The 18,281-nt window shown below is 43.4% G+C and overlaps 2 protein-coding genes and 1 non-coding gene across 11 annotated transcripts in view; 1 reads left to right on the forward strand and 2 right to left on the reverse strand.

Annotated features, from left to right (window-relative positions):
• Positions 1-11,663, forward strand: part of NOC3L (NOC3 like DNA replication regulator) — a 45,548-nt gene extending 33,885 nt beyond the window's left edge. The window contains exons 22-23 of one of the 7 annotated variants that reach the window (XR_010935852.1): positions 7,142-7,229; positions 10,551-11,663. Coding sequence is in view for 6 of the 7 variants with exons in the window: in XM_067709949.1 (XP_067566050.1) it covers positions 4,819-4,969 (151 nt within the window). In the remaining variant the exon portion in view is untranslated. Of the gene's footprint in view, positions 1-1,397; positions 1,984-4,617; positions 4,757-4,818; positions 7,230-10,550 lie in introns of those variants that run through there. The other 6 variants (XM_067709950.1, XM_067709951.1, XM_067709949.1 and 3 more) reach the window with 6 other exon arrangements.
• Positions 1-18,281, reverse strand: part of PLCE1 (phospholipase C epsilon 1) — a 318,708-nt gene that overhangs the window by 4,359 nt on the left and 296,068 nt on the right. For all 3 annotated transcript variants that reach the window (XM_067709947.1, XM_067709945.1, XM_067709946.1), the window contains exons 26-32: positions 17,489-17,750; positions 15,401-15,519; positions 11,524-11,652; positions 9,462-9,671; positions 4,663-4,821; positions 2,976-3,194; positions 2,430-2,642 (exon numbers count right to left, since the gene is read on the reverse strand). In XM_067709947.1, coding sequence (XP_067566048.1) covers positions 2,454-2,642; positions 2,976-3,194; positions 4,663-4,821; positions 9,462-9,671; positions 11,524-11,652; positions 15,401-15,519; positions 17,489-17,750 — 1,287 coding nt within the window. In that variant the 3' untranslated portion in view covers positions 2,430-2,453. The remainder of the gene's footprint in view (positions 1-2,429; positions 2,643-2,975; positions 3,195-4,662; positions 4,822-9,461; positions 9,672-11,523; positions 11,653-15,400; positions 15,520-17,488; positions 17,751-18,281) is intronic.
• On the reverse strand, positions 608-680 carry TRNAG-CCC (transfer RNA glycine (anticodon CCC)). Its single transcript has one exon. It is a non-coding gene; the product is annotated as a tRNA-Gly (tRNA).

The following is an 18,281-nucleotide window of genomic DNA, read 5'->3' on the forward strand; positions in this document are numbered from 1 at the left end:
ACTATTTCCTATAAACTCACAGTGGTAGAACATGATGTTCCTGGGAGGTGGAACATTAGGCTGTTTCTGCCCTGGAACATCACATTCTTTAGAAAGATTTTTTTTTAAAAACCATAATTAAACTGTTCAGCTTTAAAAAAAAAAAAAAGGTGGACGTCTGTCAACTAGTTGAGTAAGTTAATTATTTGTTTAGAAAGTCTTAGATTATTATTAGGAGGTAACTTGAAACTTTAGAGGTGAATATTTCAGAACAAATAACATGAAATATATCACTCAGAAAGCAATAAAAATGTTAAACTTTTTTTCTTACGAGCATATACAGAAAGGCCCTTCTTTTTTCACAAATGCTTTCTTCGAAACACCATTTGTAAAATTAATAACATGGGATCTATATTCCCATAGATGCACCAATGGCTATTACTATTAATGGCTATTTTTATTTTATTTTTTAATTAAAAATATTTATTTATCTATTTATTTATTTGTCTGCGCTGGGTCTTAGTTGCAGCACAGGGATCTTTGTTGCCGTGTGCAGGATCTTCAGTTGCAGTATGTGGGATCTTTTAGTTGCGGCATTCATTTCTTAGTTGTGGCATGCGGCATCTAGTTCCCTGACCAGGTATCGAACCTGGGCCCCCTGCATTGGGAGTGCAGAGTCTTAGCCACTGGACCACCAGGGAAGTCCCTCAATGGCTATTTTTAAAGAGCTTCCCCAAGTTTAGTGAAAGATGTGAGGTCAATTGACTGATTCTGAATATCTGCTTACTATAGGAAAATTGAGTCCAAAGGCAATCTCTCAATCACCACCACCCTCCCTACGCTCCTAAAATATAGGCAACTAGTAATGCTCATTATAGCAGGCACATTATTTTAAAGTCAAATTTCTAGTGGAGTTGTATTCTTACGTACTTATTAATCTTCTGGCACACTGAGGGCTCTTTATGTGCAGAGTGTAATTTCACTCTGTCATTACGGAGGTTATAATAGAGAGGTGTGCATAACATTATCACACCTGTGATTTATTTGATGCTAGGTTCTTGATATGGAAAACAATATTTGAAATTTTGATCACTGTCTTTATTGTGTGCTCACACACCCACTACCACTGTCACTTTCCAAAAGTTGGAGAGGCTTAGCATGGTACTTAGTCCTAAAGCTCACTGGGCTTTCGGAGACACTGCCTGTCTCGGTGACACTGTGGCAGGAAAGGAAGTGAGTCTGAACTTTAAAAATGGGATACCAGAGGTACCGCAACAGAAAATGGGTGCTGAGCCTTCTCAGAGTCTGGGACACCCGGGGCCTCGCTATTCTCTGCATATTCACTATCATCTGGTGCTGTGTGATGTGGATTGCTGCCGTAGAGCCGAGATTTCTTCCTGATGAGTCTTTGCTTACAGAACCTAAAAAGCCCTGACCCAAGATAATGGGATGTGCAGAAGTTCTGGAGGAGGCAGTTTCCTGTATTTGGCCTCGTCTGTTTTGAAAGAGCTTTCTTTGTAAGTGTATACAGGGCACCAGTTGTTTTAGGAGCTGCTCCTTAAACATTGGCTCAATGTATCAGCCTTCTTTGGGGCTGTTACAAGTCAAATTTGGCCCTGTCAAGAGATATTAATAAATTCTTTAATTATGAGCTTCTACAAATATCTGATTGTGATGAAGACAGATGCTGCAGCTCTGTAGCATAAGCAACAATGCCTTCACTGCGCAGGTGGTCTCTTGAGAATTTTAAATCTTAGAACTGTGATGGAACAGGTGAAAGGTGGGCGTTAATAATCCCTTGGGTTCATTAAGAAACTAAGTGAAAAGAAGAAATCTATGTTTGGTTTCCTCACATGCTTTTTCTTTTTTTAAATTCAGGTTCCATATAAATTGTTTTAAGATAGAATGAAATTTACTCTGTATGTGAGCACCAAGCAGTAAGCTGGCAACCAAAGGCATGATTTACCGCAGGCTGTTATGTCATTTTGCTTTCTTTTTAATCATTACATCCTGGATGCCAGATTTTCATTTTTTAATTGAGGCAGAAGAAGTTGAGGTTGTTGAGAGTAAATCAGACCTAAATTAGAAGAACATCAAACTAGAAATCCATAGGAATAAAAGCTGAGTGGCCCATAGCAGCCCTTCAAGAATGTTCATGTGAGTTACCAGTAATTAAGACAGTTCTGTGTCTGATGAAATAAGGCTGTTGTAGTTTGGGCAAGTTTGTTGTCCTCTTGGGGCCTTTAGTTATCTACAAAATAAGGAGATCTAAAATTATCAGTGCTGAAGTGATGTGTGTCTTCAGAGCCCTTTTCCTGCAGGGTACCATTCCTACCTGCCTCAGGGACATCCTCCTCTTGGAAAAGACAAACGACAGTGTACAGACTGTGTCTTACAAAGTAGTGTAAGTTGACCCCCCCGTTTCAGAACAGTGCAATGACTCAGAATACCTGGGTAAAACGTGCTACCCTTGCTCACTGTCGATAGTCTATCGTGTCACTGGAGGACAAGCCGCCCACAGGTTTCTCCTCCTTGTTTTGGACATTTTCGGAGGCCAAGACCTGAGAAGGTGATGTGAGTCCTCGGGGCTGTTTAGTCGACTTGGTGAGCTTCTTGAGTTCGCTTGCAAAAGAGATGCCTTTTCTTTTGTCTTCTCGGGATGCCTGTGGAAAACGAGAATCTTCCATTGGTATTAGGTTAAAGCCAGGGTCCCCAACCACATGACACTATCAGAAAAAGCCCTTCCTTTCCTGTTCCCTTTCTAGTAAGTAGAGCTTTGGAAAGCAGGGCTGAGGGACTCCCCTCTCAGGACTGTGGAAGCTCAGAGGGGAAGACATTTCTTTCCACACAGTGAAAACAGCCAAACAACATTCTTCCGACTAATTTCCTTGACTCGGGAACTTTCCCCTAGATTTCACTAGCTCCTGAATTTGATTACACTGTAGTTATGAATATCAAATAATTTGTGAAGAGAGAAAAATAACCTTGCACTTTACCTGCACTTGTTCCTTTAGCTTAAGGATGAATTTTCCTGCACCTTTCCACCTGCTTTGAGCTTGAAAAACACACTCCTGATCCAAAAGGACACGCTGGGAGGACTTTGGGGTAGAAGACTTCCTGTTGGCAGTGTCTTTCACCACCTCTTCCAAAAGCACATAATCACCCGGGTTCGGGTTGCTCAAGATGCTATAGGAATATTTGGCTTTGCATAAGGTCTGAAAGACAAGTTATGATCAACTGAATAAAGACACACTATCTCCAACACCTGCTTCACTGTAGATGAGACTTTGAGGTGGGAAAATACCAGACTTTAAGAGATGGAGGGGGTCTTTCAGATCATGTCATCCCACTTCTCATTATACATTGTCGTAGTTGTAGCTAGCTTATAGAAACTTTCCCACATTGCCTCATTTAGCTTCACAACCGTCCATGATTTAGGTGTTACTCTGCCCGTTTTTCAGACAAGGAAGTTTAAGCATACAGAGGTCAGGCAGATTCCAGTGGATGCACAGCTAGTAAGTAACAGAAAAAGGACTTGAACTGGATTTTCTGCATCCACCAAAGCTGGTAGAGATGGAAGGTCATGCAGACAGTGAGGGACAGAATCTTGACCCTCGGGAGCCTCTTTGTTCCACGAGGCTCCCTCTTCATCTTAGAGTCTTAGATGTTAGAACTTACCTGGTCTCACTTCTCATTTAGTACAAGATTATCTTTCATTTATGCGTTTATTCACTCATCACATGTTTAGTGAGGGCTTACTATGTCCCAGATACTGTATATAGTTTGGGGAGTTCAAGGTCTATTAAAGAGGCTAATATTAACCAAACTATCATGCAATAAGAATAGCAAATAGCACTTAAGTAGTGTTTGCCATGTGCTAGGTGTTGTAATAGGCGAATGTGCTTTACATATATTTACTTAGTCTTCACAATAACTCTATAAGGAAAGTGCTAATGTACTATCTCCATGTTATCTGCATGGTAGCTTAGCACATGGTGTTGTGCTGGAGTCCACTGGAATCAGATGTGGTGGGAGGATTTACAAGATAGAAACTGGCAAATGCTACAAAATCAGGGCCTTTTTTTTTTTTTTTTTTTTTGAAGCGAGCCAGTTTACCAGCACACCAGTGTAACTAAGGCTCAGATGGTTCAATAACTTGTCCAAGCTCTCAGAGCTAGTAAGAAGTAGAGCTGGGATTTGCACCTGGAGCAATCTGATCTAGAGTCTGGTAACTGTTATGCTATCTTCTCAAGTGAGTGTTTAATAAACGCAAACCATAACAGGGCTTCAAAAGAAGGAAACAGAGTTCTCTGAAGCCATGTACACAGAGAAGCATGACCAGAGGAGGGGAGAGGGTCAGAGGAGGCCTCCTGCATGTCCTCTGAAGGATCCCTGAGAGATGGCCATTAAGTATTGGCTTAGGCCTTTCTGGGATGATGACGTTCCCGCTCTGCAGAGCCACCTTCTAGATCCATTATTGAGGCTTCAGAGAGAGCCTGACTCACAGTAGATACTGGGCAAGTATCGTTGAAGGAATCAGTATTTCCCAGCCTTAAGAGGCACACTCTCCCCTGTCAGGTCCCCTTTGTTCTAAAACCTCATTCACAAAGGGAGCTGAAATCTGATTTGTCCCAATAGTTCACACTGAGGACAGGACTGAGGGGAGGAAGGGGAGGCCTTCACCTGCTGAATGACGTCCTGTGCAGTGCTGACGCGGGGCGCCTTGATGACTGTCCGCGGCTGCTCGGGAGAAACGTCGTGCACTTGGACAAAGAAACTCTCCTCCTCTGAGCTCAGGATCATCTCCTTGTCATCTTGAACGATGCTCTTCTCTTCCAGGTTCTGTGTTAAAAAAGAAGAAAAGTCTGAGTGGATGGTAAGATGGTGTAGAATAAGGAAAGAAAAGCCTAGCAAAAATTTGACATGGATCTTGGTAACGTGGAAGCAACTTCTTAGCTTTATATTCCATACGCTAGTTACTATTTCATAAACTATTCTAAAAGGATTTACATCTCTTCTTAGAGGAGGAAAGTACTGTAAGTTTCTGCTGATGTTGACACGCTGATAAGGTTTGGTCCAGAACAAGCCAGTAGATCTGCTCCTATGAGCTGTGGATTTTGAGTCCAAATCAGCTAGAGATAAATTTGTAAAAAGACAATATGCCATTTTGTCAATTACTAAAAGCCAAATAAGAACACAATAAATACATTTAAGAGAAATCTACCCATTCCCCCACAGACCTTGAGCACTTAAGAAATGCTAGACATCTGAAACGTGAAACATGCAAAATCGGCATTCAGGCAGGCTGGATGAACAAAACCCACAGTGGAAAGGCTAAAACAATGACTGGAAGTAAGTCACATCGAAAGGAATATCGACAAAATTCTCAATAATTATGAGAATTGGTCATCAGGTTAGATGGCTTTTGGTGGGCTGGCTTTCAGTGAATTTTACATATATAATTATATATTACATACACAGATATATCTATAGACATATGTATCTTTTAAAAAAATTTTCAAGCGGTAAGGAAATATATCAATAAAAAGGCAAACTTCCCATTTCTACCTTTTTGCTTTTTCTCTTCCACCTCTCCCATCTCATTCTCCACAAAAAAACCCACTGTTATTAGGTTGCATATCCTTTTAACCATCTGCTATGGATATACAAATGTATTTTTGTATATGTGAATAAATATATACAAAGAAACCCTGGAATTATGTGAATTTAGATATAATGTGATCGTCAAATGGCCCCTGTCAAATGAGGTTATGTAAAGCTGTCTTCCGCAAGGGGGAGGCAAGGCAAGTGAGCAATAGGGAACACCATCTCAGGAACTGAGGATGTGGCAGGAAGGCCCTCCAGTCCTCAGCATTCTAGCTTAATCTCAGATCAGGCCACAGAAATGGTGCTACCTAACCAGAAGACTCCAAGAATCACTGTCATTGTCCTGGAAAGTCCAGCCAGCCCCAGGACCTAGAATAGTCCCCACTGATTTTAAAGTCAAAATGGACAACTGTCACCAGGTGGCGCCAAACTGTAGCCAGGACCAGAAAGGACTGGCTCCTGGGGCTTCTCACCAACCAGGCACACAGCCTCACCCCAATCATTTCATTAAGCTTGCAGTCGTGGTCCCTAGAATTTACACAACTGAACTGTTTTGACCCCATTCATCATATTATGCGTGAAGGGGAGAGAGCCATTGTCTATTTTTATTACATAAAATGAGACTGTACTCTAGTACCTATGTTATTCTACAACTCCTTTTTTCTCTCCACTTAAAAGACTGTGAGGGCTTCCCTGGTGCCGCAGTGGTTGAGAATCTGCCTGCCAATGCAGGAGACACGGGTTTGAGCCCTGGTCTGGGAAGATCCCACATGCCACGGAGCAACTGGCCCCGTGAGCCACAATTACTGAGCCTGCGCGTCTGGAGCCTGTGCTCCGCCAACAAGAGAGACCGCGATAGTGAGAGGCCCGCGCACCGCGATGAAGAGTGGCCCCCACTTGCCGCAACTAGAGAAAGCCCTCGCACAGAAACGAAGACCTAACATAGCCATAAATAAATAAATAAATAAAAAAGAAAGAAACGAGAGAATAAATAAGATTATTAAAATAAAAAAGACTGTGATCATCATTTCATGTCAGTTCCTAAAGATTTTGCATAATATGTCATTGCATTGATTATAATATATTTAACCAATCGGGGAGTGGGGTTGGGTGCTCATTCACATGACATAATTTATAATCTCAGGGTTCTGAAAGCTAGGATGTAAGTAAGCAAGACAAAAAACAAAAAAGTTCTAAGTTGCCACATAAAATATCCCAATGACCATGCACTGGGAATTACTTCTAAGAGCACTCCTTAGAGCTTTACTCAGAGCTTATTAATGTTTAAGCCGTTTTCAGCCACATTAGAAGCCACAGATTATGACCATAACAATAACCTTCATTTGCATATTCCTTTACAGTCTACTAAGCATTTCTCTACATATTGTCTACATGTTTGGCATGAGTCTCATGATAATCTTTTTGAGTCAAGCAGGGTAGTTCCTCTCATAGATTTTACAAATTAGGGCATAGAGGTTTACAGAATTCAGATGAGCCATTGAAGGTCATCCATCTAATTTGTGTCAGAGACAGGTTTGTCTGACTTCAAATCCAGCAGGTGTCAGAGGACAGCATATTGACCATAGGAAGATACCTAACAGCTTGAGAGCCCAGAAGACAAGAAAATCATACAAGGCAGGCAGGTAAGACCAGAGGTAACAGACTGCAGCTTCATGGGCATACTGCTTATGTTACTAGTTCCACAAAGTAACTAAATGGAAATACTTATAGCCCAAATCTATCAGCTATGCCAGTGTCCGCTTGCATTCAATGCACGCTGAATTCATTTCGTCAATCAGTAAATTTGTACTGTGTGTTGCTGTGCAGCCGGTAAGCCTAGATACATGAAATGTGATGTTATCTTTTGAGATGTACTTCAGTCATTTCGAAACTCTTCTCCCAACAAAGGCATATAAAGGAGAACTTGCTGTACTGTATTCATCAGAAAATGCTTCCCCTCTAATTTCTCCTCCTTTTTTCAAAATGCTTCTGTTCCACCAGCCTTTATTAAACATTCGTTCCCGATGTCTCTATTGCCTGCTGTCATATACATTTTTTTTTTTTGGCTGTACGCGGGCCTCTCACTGCTGTGGCCTCTCCCATCGTGGAGCACAGGCTCCGGACACGCAGGCTCAGCAGCCATGGCTCACGGGCCCAGCCGCTCCACGGCATGTGGGATCCTCCTGGACCGGGGCACGAACCCGTGTCCCCTGCATCAGCAGGCGGACTCTCAACCACTGCGCCACCAGGGAAGCCCTGTCATATACATTTTAAGTTGCATATGGGGCACCCCTTACTCCTGGTCCTTCCAACCATGTGATGAAGTTCCAAGGCAACACTCAGCAGGCTGCCCACGTTTCCTCCTGCTCACCACCTCCCACGGTGCGTGTGGGAGAAGCCGCGGAGACTGATGCAACTCCAGCCTGGCCAGCACAGGGTAGTGGAAAGAACACTGACCTGGAAGCCGTAAGACTTGAGTGCTGTCTCCTTCTCACCCTGGCGTGATCTAACTTCTCTGAACCTGTTTTCTTTGTGTAGAATGGTTTCCATTACATCATGAGATCATTCAAACTAGTGGGTGCTTGAGAGCGTTAAATGCTGTAAGTCATGATGCAAAGATATGGTTTAACAAACTCACTTCTTCACTGAAATTGTCATTTCTAGGATACTTTTTTACATGTGACAAAGACAATTAGAAATAGGAAAAAAATTTAGAGAGAAATTAAAGATGGCTTCAAAAATCCAGCTAAGCCCTCTATTTTCTCATAAAGCTATTATTATTAGAATTGCTTTTCCTCCGTCTTAGTAATTTGTATGTCTGATGGGGAGAGGACGCTAGGGAGACAAGTACGTTTCTTTGCTTAAAGCAAGTGTCCTTTTATCATCTAAGGCAATGTTAGGAGGGAAGGCAGTGGCTCTGGTTCCCAGAGGAGATGCTAGAGTTCTGTGGATGCTGCAGGCCACGTTCATAGTTAGGTAGAGTGAAAAAGTAACACATGATGCTGAAAATGGGCTCCTTATCTCTACTGTGTCCCAGCAAGCATGGACCAGCAATGGGCGTTTTACCAGCCCAGCTCTATTACATGCCCCAAAGAGGCAGATCATGTGCCTAGAAGAGGGCTTGGCACATTTTAGGTGCTCAATAAATATTTGTTTAATCGAATTGTTGAATTGATTCAACTGCTTCATTATCGACTTATCATGAGGTATGATTGTGTAATGATCTTGTATGTCATTTTTTAAAAATCGAAGTAAGTTAGTGGGCTCCTATCAATTTATTAAAAAAAAAAATGTGTTCCATCAGCAAACCCCATCAGGAGCCCAAGAATCTGGAGCTGACGGGCAGTCGTATTGTTTCCGTTATGAGAATGATCATGGGAATATTGTTACAAATTCGGACCAAGGCTGAGAGGTTATTCTTACTTTGTGTAAAGTTATGGAATATTTTCAAAGAAATACTGTTATTTCACGTATTAGCACAAAACATTTTGTTAGCTAAAACTTGAACAGGCAACAAACCCCCAAACGCAAAATGCCTCCAGGCCTTCCATTACACACTACTGTGACCCTCATAACCATGTCTTCACATAAACAGATAAAACACTGGATGCACCACTGATGACATGCTTAAGGAATCCTTCAGTTCTTTCTCCCTTTGTTTCCTAAGGGATGATTTTTAGACCGAATTTCTGTAACTTAGAGTTAACATTCTGAATATGTGCAGAAGAATAAAATCAATTCTCCACACTTACTTAAGAAGACTATAAAGCAAGTTGCAATGATAAGAAATTCTGAAGTTGAGGCAGGCGGCTAGTGGTGAGGTGGTGAGTTACATATGAGCTGCTACAATGTAGGCTGCCCCAGGACACACTTACTTCCTGCTGGGTTTTTAAGACAATCCTGCCAACATATCCCTCTTCTGGAAACCAGCTGCTTAAAATCTGCATGATCTCTTCTTCTGGACCAATGGGTCTCTGGAACGGTTGTTTCCTACATTCATTCTTTTCTTTAGATACAAAATATTTTTCTTCCATTAAAAAATAGTCTGTGGCAACAGGTTTGGTGTCTTGATCAATGGTCAGACTCTAAAGAAAAAACAAAGGCAAATTTAGGCACACCTCTGAAGAGTGGGCAAAAGAACAAGTCTATTTTCATGGGGTTCGGATAGGTTTGATGTGCAATTTGTAAGCGAAACCTACCCTGCACCATTGCATAATTCTTTTTGGAAGATCTAAGAATTCTCTTACGTCCAAAAAGGATTGTTTATGTTCATTCTGGGCAATGACACAATTTATTCATAATCCCCAGACAGTATAACTATTTTTCCCACTGCTGGAATGAGAGCTCTTACTGAATTAAAAACTTTAGGTTTTTCAATCCGTGAACTTAGCTCTTTGTAATCTTGCAACACAGGACCGAGGGCAAAGAACCTAGTCCAGCTTTTACCAAGATAATCTCCCATTCTCCTTTTGGAAATACTCAGTCATCTGCTAATCTCATCTGTTCTAAGTTCCTGGGAATTCCCCTTTCAGTAAACTCTTTTGGCTGCCTTGGGTCTTTTGGCTGCGTTGCTGCGCTCAGGCTTTCTCTAGTTGCGAGCGGGGGCTACTCTTGGTTGTGGTGCGCTGACTTCTCACTGCAGTGGCTTCTCTCGTTGCGGAGCACGGGCTCTAGGCACGTGGGCTCAGTAGTTGTGGCGCACGGGCTTAGTTGCTCTGCAGCATGTGGGGTCTTCCCGGACCAGGGCTCGAACCTGTGTCCCCTGCATTGGCAGGTGGATTCTTAACCACTGTGCCACCAGGGAAGTCCAAAGTCACAACCTCTTAATTTTGTTTCATTTTACGATTGAGGCACTGATTGATTCTAAAGCATAATCCAGACACAGTAGGAGAACTTATAAACACTAGCCATCATGATAGTTTCTCTTACTGATGTTTTCTTTCACACTTTTTTCTTTTGTCCAGGTTACCGACAGAGGCTAAACTTGAAGTGAGTGACCAGAGAAGGATGCTACCATCCGGCTTAGATTGAGCAAACATTCTTCTCTTTAGGCATCCCCCCCCCACCGGCCCCCAACAATGATGCAAGGACCAGAGTCAGCACTTGGCACTGCTGCATCTCACTTGGAGAAGCAGAATGAACTGGGGATGGGGTGGGGGAGCAGAAGATTCTCAAGAAGACTCTGCTCCTCTTACCCCAGCCCTTGGTCTATGGTCGATGCTGGGCTGTGGGTTGTGTGGGGCAAGGCAGCTACTACTACAGCAATAATTCAGGGCACGAAGCTTCCAGGAGCAGGTCAGTCGACACTGTTAGCTGCATGATAGGGCCAGTGTCACTCCCTCCCCAGTCCTGCTTTACAGCTATAGCCCTGTGATTACTCACGTAGGGTGACAGTAATATGCTACTTTTTATGGGTGGTCCGTGGAAATGTTTCCTTACTTTACATCATCATATTTTTTTTTTTTTTTTTTTTTTTTTTTTTTGCGGTACGCGGGCCTCTCACTGTTGTGGCCTCTCCCTCGGAGCACAGGCTCCGGACGCGCAGGCTCAGCGGCCATGGCTCACGGGCCCAGCCACTCCGCGGCATGTGGGATCTTCCCAGACCCGGGCACGATCCCGTGTCCCCTGCATCGGCAGGCGGACTCTCAACCACTGCGCCACCAGGGAAGCCCTACATCATCATATTTTATAACGTCTCCAAAACCCCAACAGTGCTTTGTGATAGTAGACACCGAAGTTCATGGACGGACGGATTTAAAAAACAAAGCCCCCCAAACCCCTTGGTAGTAGCTTCTGTTTGATAATCTATGAAATCTGACACGAGCTGCTTTCTCTGACTTTAAGTCCGTTGTAAAATGTTGAGCGAGATGTTAACCTGTGCATAGAGAGTCCCCTCAAAGGAGAACTGTTTATTAGCTACAGGTTCAGTGAACTTACTTGTTGGAGAAGCTGCTTTGCCTTGGTGCCTCCATTTATGGAGAAAACAGCAAAGGGCTCTGGACCTGGGACCCCATGTACTGTGACTCTGTGAATCTGCAAACATTTTCTTTCTTCTGTATTAAACATCTGTCAAGGAAGATCACATGGTTTCTCATTCATTTACATTCTCATATTGTTTCTAGGCTACACCAATACGGAAGTGCTAGTTCTTAGACGTACGTATAGGGACACGTAAATGCAAAACAAGAGCATCCTTTTATAACCAGGTGCATCTGTTTGTGGTTCAATAGGCAATGGTGCATCTTGCTTAATAGTCTAGTAAGAATATTTAGCAGCATACCACCAAAATATTAATTTATTTTAAATAACAGTGTCTCTTTCCATCATAATTAGGGGACTGATATTATCTGAAATGTATGTCAGTCCTTACTTATGAAGAGACATTCAACAGTGTCTGTCGAGTTCCATCCCTCTTCAGGGCACTGGGCTAGAATTTTGGATGGTAAGATGATAAATAAAATATTCTGGCCTTAAGAAGCTTGCTGTCCAGGCATACAAATAATTATGATACAAAAAGTATTTCTGTTAGGAGGAGTTGGGAAGGTGTATAACTCACAAGTCTTTGAGCAGTTTGTATATTAAGATATATTCATTCATTTAAAATACAAAATCATTTATGGAGGGCTGGCAGTGGATCAGACATTTTGCCTGCCCCTGGGGATTCAGGGAGAAATGGGACATTATCCCTGGCTTCAAGGGCTCCCAGTTGAATAGAACAGCTAGGAGAGAACGTGGACAATTATAAGAAGCATGGTAAGTTCCTTGGGAGCCCAGGTTTGGAGGAAATCGAGAGCACCTCCAGAAAGTGGTTATCATCTGAAGGCCCAGTGTGAATTAGCAGATAAAGAGCGGGACAAGAACATCCTCAATATTGGTGTAGCCTGTGTATAAAGCGTTAGAGGTGGCCTAAAGCAAGGCATTCTGGGAACCTCAATGAATTCCGTGAGGTGATGGAGGGGAAAAGGCTGCCTAAATATTTTGTTTAGCATGCATTTTGTTTTTATTTGGTGTGGGGGAGGAGAGGTTGGCTGTTTTGTTATGCTTGTACAATGCGTTTTTATTATTTAATCAATTTTATTAAGACATGATTTGCATACCATAAAATACATGCATTTTAATTGTATGGCTCAGCCTGCACTATATTTTTAAAAAGTTGAAATAGTTGCCAACATTTATGCCAATCCAGATGTCCTGACAGTCTTGAAAACCAGAATATCTGGCAAAACTGCTTGGCAACAAGCAGCTGGAGCTGAGAGCAGGGTGGCAGCTGTCCCTTTAAATGACCCATGAGCTCTCGGCTTTCCCAGAGTCTCTGCCCAGTCCACATACAAACGTTATCCTGAGAGCAAAGGAGAGCTGAGCAAGGGTTTTTAACAGAAGAGTGACATGGTCAGATTTGAGTTTTAGATAGAACTGTCTAAAAGGCCCTAAAGGAGGACATACAGAGGTGGTCAGACTCAGAGGGAGGGGGACCAGTTAGGAACCCACAGCCACAAGCCAGGTGAGAATGAACGAGGGCCAAGATGGTAGGGACGGATAGAGATGAATGGATTTGAAAGATACTAAGGAGACAGATTTATCGAGTCTTACACGGGGCAGTGAGAGAGAAGGAGAAGCCCAGGATGATTTTCAGTTACTGTCTTGAGCAATGGAAGGTGATGACTTCCAAGGTCAAAGAACACATATTTACCAAGCATATATGCTGCTGCCTGGGATGTACCTAGGATGGTATGGTGTGATATAATTGAAAATAAATATCTGGTCTTTGCTCATAGTTCCTGGCACACATCTTCTAAACCCTCGGAATCTCTGGAGTGACGAGAGTTTTCTGTGTGCTGATAAGATGACTTACGGCTGGAGGCCCCTAGATGGCTTCAGGATGGGAGCTGATCACCGGAAAGACCAAGTCATGATTAGATGGTTGGAACTTTCAGCCCCTGCTACTGCTGACTTCAGGGGAGGGGAAAGGAGCTGGGGGTTGAGTTAATCACTAATGGCCAATGACTTACTCAGTCATGCCTATGCGAGGAAACACCCACGAAACCCCCTAAGAGACGGGATTCTGAGAGCTTCTGGGCTGTTGAACACATGGAGGTGCCGGGAGGGTGGTGTGTCCAGAGAAGGCATGGAGACTCTGCTCCCTCTCCCCTCATATCTCACCCTATGTATCTTTTCCATTGGCTGGTCCTGAGTTGTATCCTTGATAATAAACTGGTGATAGTAAGTAAAGCACTTTCCTGAGTCGTTCAGGAGTCATTCTGTGAGTCATTCTAGCAAACTACTGGCCCTAAGGAGGGGGTTGTGGGAACCGCTTGGATTTATAGCTGGCCAGTCAGGAGTACCAGTGACAGCCTGGGACTTGCAACTGGCATCTGAAGTGGGGACCGTGCTGTGGGACTGAGCCCTTAACTTGTGGGATCTGATGCTCAGCCCAGGTAGATAGTGTCGGAACTGAACTGAACTGTAGGACACCAAGCTGGCATCAGAGAGTTGGAGAAGTAGTGTCGAGAAGACACCACACATTTGGTGTCAGAAGTGTTGTGAGGAAGAATGGTTCATTCATGGCATGTGTGGGATCTTCAGCTCTAATAGGTATTGAGGGCAACCAACCCAGAAGTGGACACTAAGCTCTGCCTTGCCTTTCTGAAAGCATCTAATTCTTGCTCTTAGGTACCAGGCAGCCCCGTCCCTGCTTCCCAGTCCTCTGCACCAGGCAGAGGCAATACCTCCCCCTACTTTGGCCAAAGTGCTGTGCTCAACTTCGATCACTCGTTGAAAGGAAAAGGAGGAGAACTTAAGAAAACAAGGTGAGGGACAGAGAAAGAGAAGAAACTGTTGAGCTTAGGGAAAGAGAAGCAGAGGAGAAAGCAGGGCTATTCAGAGGTGGCAGCAGCAGTGGCTAAACCCAGCGCCATTGTGAGCACAGAAGGCGCCTTTCCAAAGGTTGTTAGGACCCTGTTGAAGTACAAGATGGATGCAACCATGAATAGATTATTAAACATGTAAAGAGGCGACTGATGGACAGCCTTTAATATTAATTTTTAAAGAGCAAGCAAAGGGGAATTAACCAGTTAATTAAAGGAGAGTTCCTTGTTTAAGCAAACAACCTGCATTATTGGGGTGAGTGCTGGTCCAATGGTTCTGGAAGTTCAATGGCTTGGACCTTACCTGGGGAACCTGTTAAAACACAGCTCCTGTAAAGGTGGCCCTTTCTGCGGTGTTCCTCTCCCACTCCCAAGAGTGCAGATGCTGTCTCTCCCCAGGTACCAGGGGATCGCTATGCTTGCAGTTATGTGTCACCAGCAGTGCCTGGCTGCTCACCCGACCCTGCTCGCCTGTGATGTCTGCCCCTGGACTGCTGAAGAAGCAAAGGATTTTCCTCGTCTAACCTAAACTTTCTAGAAGTATCAAGATGCTTCCTAGCAGGCTTTGCATAACTAGCCTTTCCCCCGTGTTGTTATTTTTGGCTCACTTCCCTGGTAGGCACTATAATGTACTCGTTCAGAGTATGGGCTTTGGCACTAGATGAACTCGGGTTTATAGCCGTGTGACCTCAGGTGTACTTAGCTCTTACCTTCCTTTGTAACATGGAGATGATACTAATAGCTATTACATGAAGTTATGGAAAGGATTAAGTGAGTTAGTATATGTGTAAAGTGCTTAGAAAGTGTCAAGTGTCAGCCATTATTATTAGTAGTATTTCCGTAGCTACCTAATCAATAACTCAGATGGGCCACATTCCTGGACCACAAGAAAGCCTGCCTCCAGCATAGCAATCCCCACAAGTAAGCTGAATGAAATAGAACTTAATTACCAAAGAGGCCGGCATAGTATTGCCAGAGGAATTTTCTTCCATCCTCCTGCTGTTTATGAATAAACTAGAGATTTCCAAGACTTCATTGTGGAGGTTTCGCAGCTGAAGATGTCGATATCCTGGAACAATGCAGAATTGGGAAAAGCTTGTTAGCTGTGCACTGCAGAGCTCTGCAAAGGAGATCCCCCAGGGAGGTCAGTAAATGATAGGGAGAAATAAGACTTTAAGATGGGCAGGGGTGACAACAAACTGATGCCTTTTCCCCAGGAGTGTTGCCCCAGGGGACAGTTTGGGGCTACCTAGTGGTAGTTAACTTGTCCAAGGTCTGTTTTTAACTTAGACTCAAACTGAAAATTTTAAACTCAAACCAAATATAGTAGGAAAACCTGATCATTTTTGTTTATCAAGTCATCTAGAATAACTGTTCCACAAATATTCCATTTTAGAACAGCTTTAGTGATAAGAAAATATTCCAACAATAGGGGGTTGGCTAAATAAGTTATGGTGTGTATTTGTGCAAGTATAAAATGGAGTAATATGCAGCTCTGAAAAGTGGTAATGAAGACGTATAGCTATTAACCTGAAAAGTTGATCACTACATACATCAGTAAGTGAAAACCAGTAAGTTGCAAAACACTAAGATTAGTAGGAAGCTTACTTGTGCAAAATATATACTATATGCTAATATGTATATACATGGGTAGAGCTGTAAAGCCTGCAAAAGATATATACCAAAAGTAACTATTTTGAAGAGATGGAAAAAAGAATAATTAAAAAAAACTGGTTTTGCTTCTCTGTACTTTGTCATATTTCTGTAATAACTGTGATGAACTGAATGGTGTCCTCCTAAAATTCGTATGTTGAAGCCCTAACTCCCATTACCTCAGAATGTGACTCTCTGGAGATAGGGTCTTTAAAGAGGTGATGGGGTTAAAATGGGTCATTAGAGTGGGTCCTAATCCAATATGACCAGCGTCCTTGTAAGAAGAGGGGACTGGAGAGCAGACACGGAGAAACACCAGATGCTGTGCACACAGACCAAGGGATGGCCCTGTGAGGACACAAGGAGAAGGTGGCCATCTGCAAGCCAAGGAGAGAGGCCTCAGAAGAAAGCAAACTTGCTGAAACCTTGATCTTGGGCTTCTAGCCTTCAAAACTGACAAAATAAACCTCTGTTGTTTAAGCCACCCAGTCTGTGGTATTTTGTTACACAGCCCTAGCTGACTAACACAGTGACCACGCACTACTCACACAATGGAGAAGAGAAACAAGGAAAAACTAAAAAGTAGGAGACTGTAACATGTTGGTGGTGCTCAGAGGCTGGCAGAGTATGGCTGTGGGAGGAAGTATGTCCTGGAAACTTGGTACTCAAAGGAGGTCAGCAGAGTCAGCATCCCTGGAGCTTGTTAGAAAGGGAGAATCTCAAGCCCCAGGCCCAGAGCATCAGGGTCTGTATTTTATTACTAAGAGCCTGGGTGACTCAACTGCACATCAAAGTTTGAGAAAGCAGTGCACAGACGTTCTAGACAGGTGCGACAAGCTGCTGTTTCCCCCAAGGGCCATGGCAAAGCCCACATGCAGCAAGCCAGCAGCTCTGGCCTTTGCTCAGAATCTTCCACCTTCCCTGCTCTGCATCCAAACCCACCCCCGGCTTCTGACACTGGACTCCACCACCACCACCGACTCCAACCTTGTCCCACTCATGCCACAGCACACCCCAACCCTCCCTGTTCTCGGTTTCCTCTCCTCACGTCAGTCCCTGCTTTAAACATGCCAGGGGTAAGGCGGCGCTATCTGGGGAGGGATGTATGTCGACAAGAGCACAACGACTGCTGCTCCCAACATCAGCAACAGTGGGAGAGGCTGCACTTCATAACAGACGCTGTCAATAACTTCGGATTTTAGAATAACGTAAAAGAAAAATGTCTTTTGAGACATGCTCAGTGTTCAAACTTGTATTATTTGCTTCTGCCTCTTATTTTAACGTGAAAATTTCAAATATATACGAAAGTAGAGAGAAGCGTGTAATGAACCCCGGGGCATCCATCGCTCAGATACAATTATGAACTTTGGACAATTTGATTCTACCTCGCTTTAGAGCCTTGAGGGGGATGATTCTCTGCGCAGTTACCACCGAGCTGTTGTTCTCCACAACGGCAAAACGAAGAAATAGGAGATCTTCAAAGTGAACCCGGAAGAGGAACTGTTCATTCCACATGGGGTTCAGAGTATTGCGGTGGATGGGCTTCGTGCGGAAGTGGCAGCTATCCAGGGCCATGCCCAGGACGTCGACCTCTATACACGGGCTTCCCGTGCTGTTACTCGGGCACACGTTCTGCCCAGAGACAATCTGAGGAGGAAAAAGGATCAAAGTCACTGAAGATGCGAAAGAGACAGAGGTCGCCTCTGAGCCTCATCGCTTCCCTCCACAAAGAAAGACAAAGAACCCTTTGGAATGGACCAGGTAAATGATTAATAAGGCTGCTAAAAAAAGAGAAGTTATCACAATCAGGTAATTGCGTGACTGGAATCACGGTAAAATCTATTTTGTCAACAGCATTTACCTAACTATAACCTTTCAATTGTCAACATGTTCAAATATCTTCAAAAACCATGTAATTAAGATGAAATTAAGTTTGTTGAGAAAGAAGAAGACCTTATATATGAAACCACAGATGTGTTACTTACGTTCTGTTCAAAGTGTTTTAGGTGTATCTTTTACAACTTCAAAATTTTTTTCTTGAATAGTTAGGTTCTGGAGCAAGTCACAGGGAATGTTGTTAAAAATTCATAGCCTTCTGGGCTCCCCTGGTGGCACAGTGGTTGGGAGTCCGCCTGCCAATGCAGGGGACGCGGATTCGTGCCCCGGTGCAGGAAGATC

Source organism: Pseudorca crassidens, chromosome 16 (assembly GCF_039906515.1).
Source record: "Pseudorca crassidens isolate mPseCra1 chromosome 16, mPseCra1.hap1, whole genome shotgun sequence".
NCBI lineage: Eukaryota > Metazoa > Chordata > Mammalia > Artiodactyla > Delphinidae > Pseudorca > Pseudorca crassidens.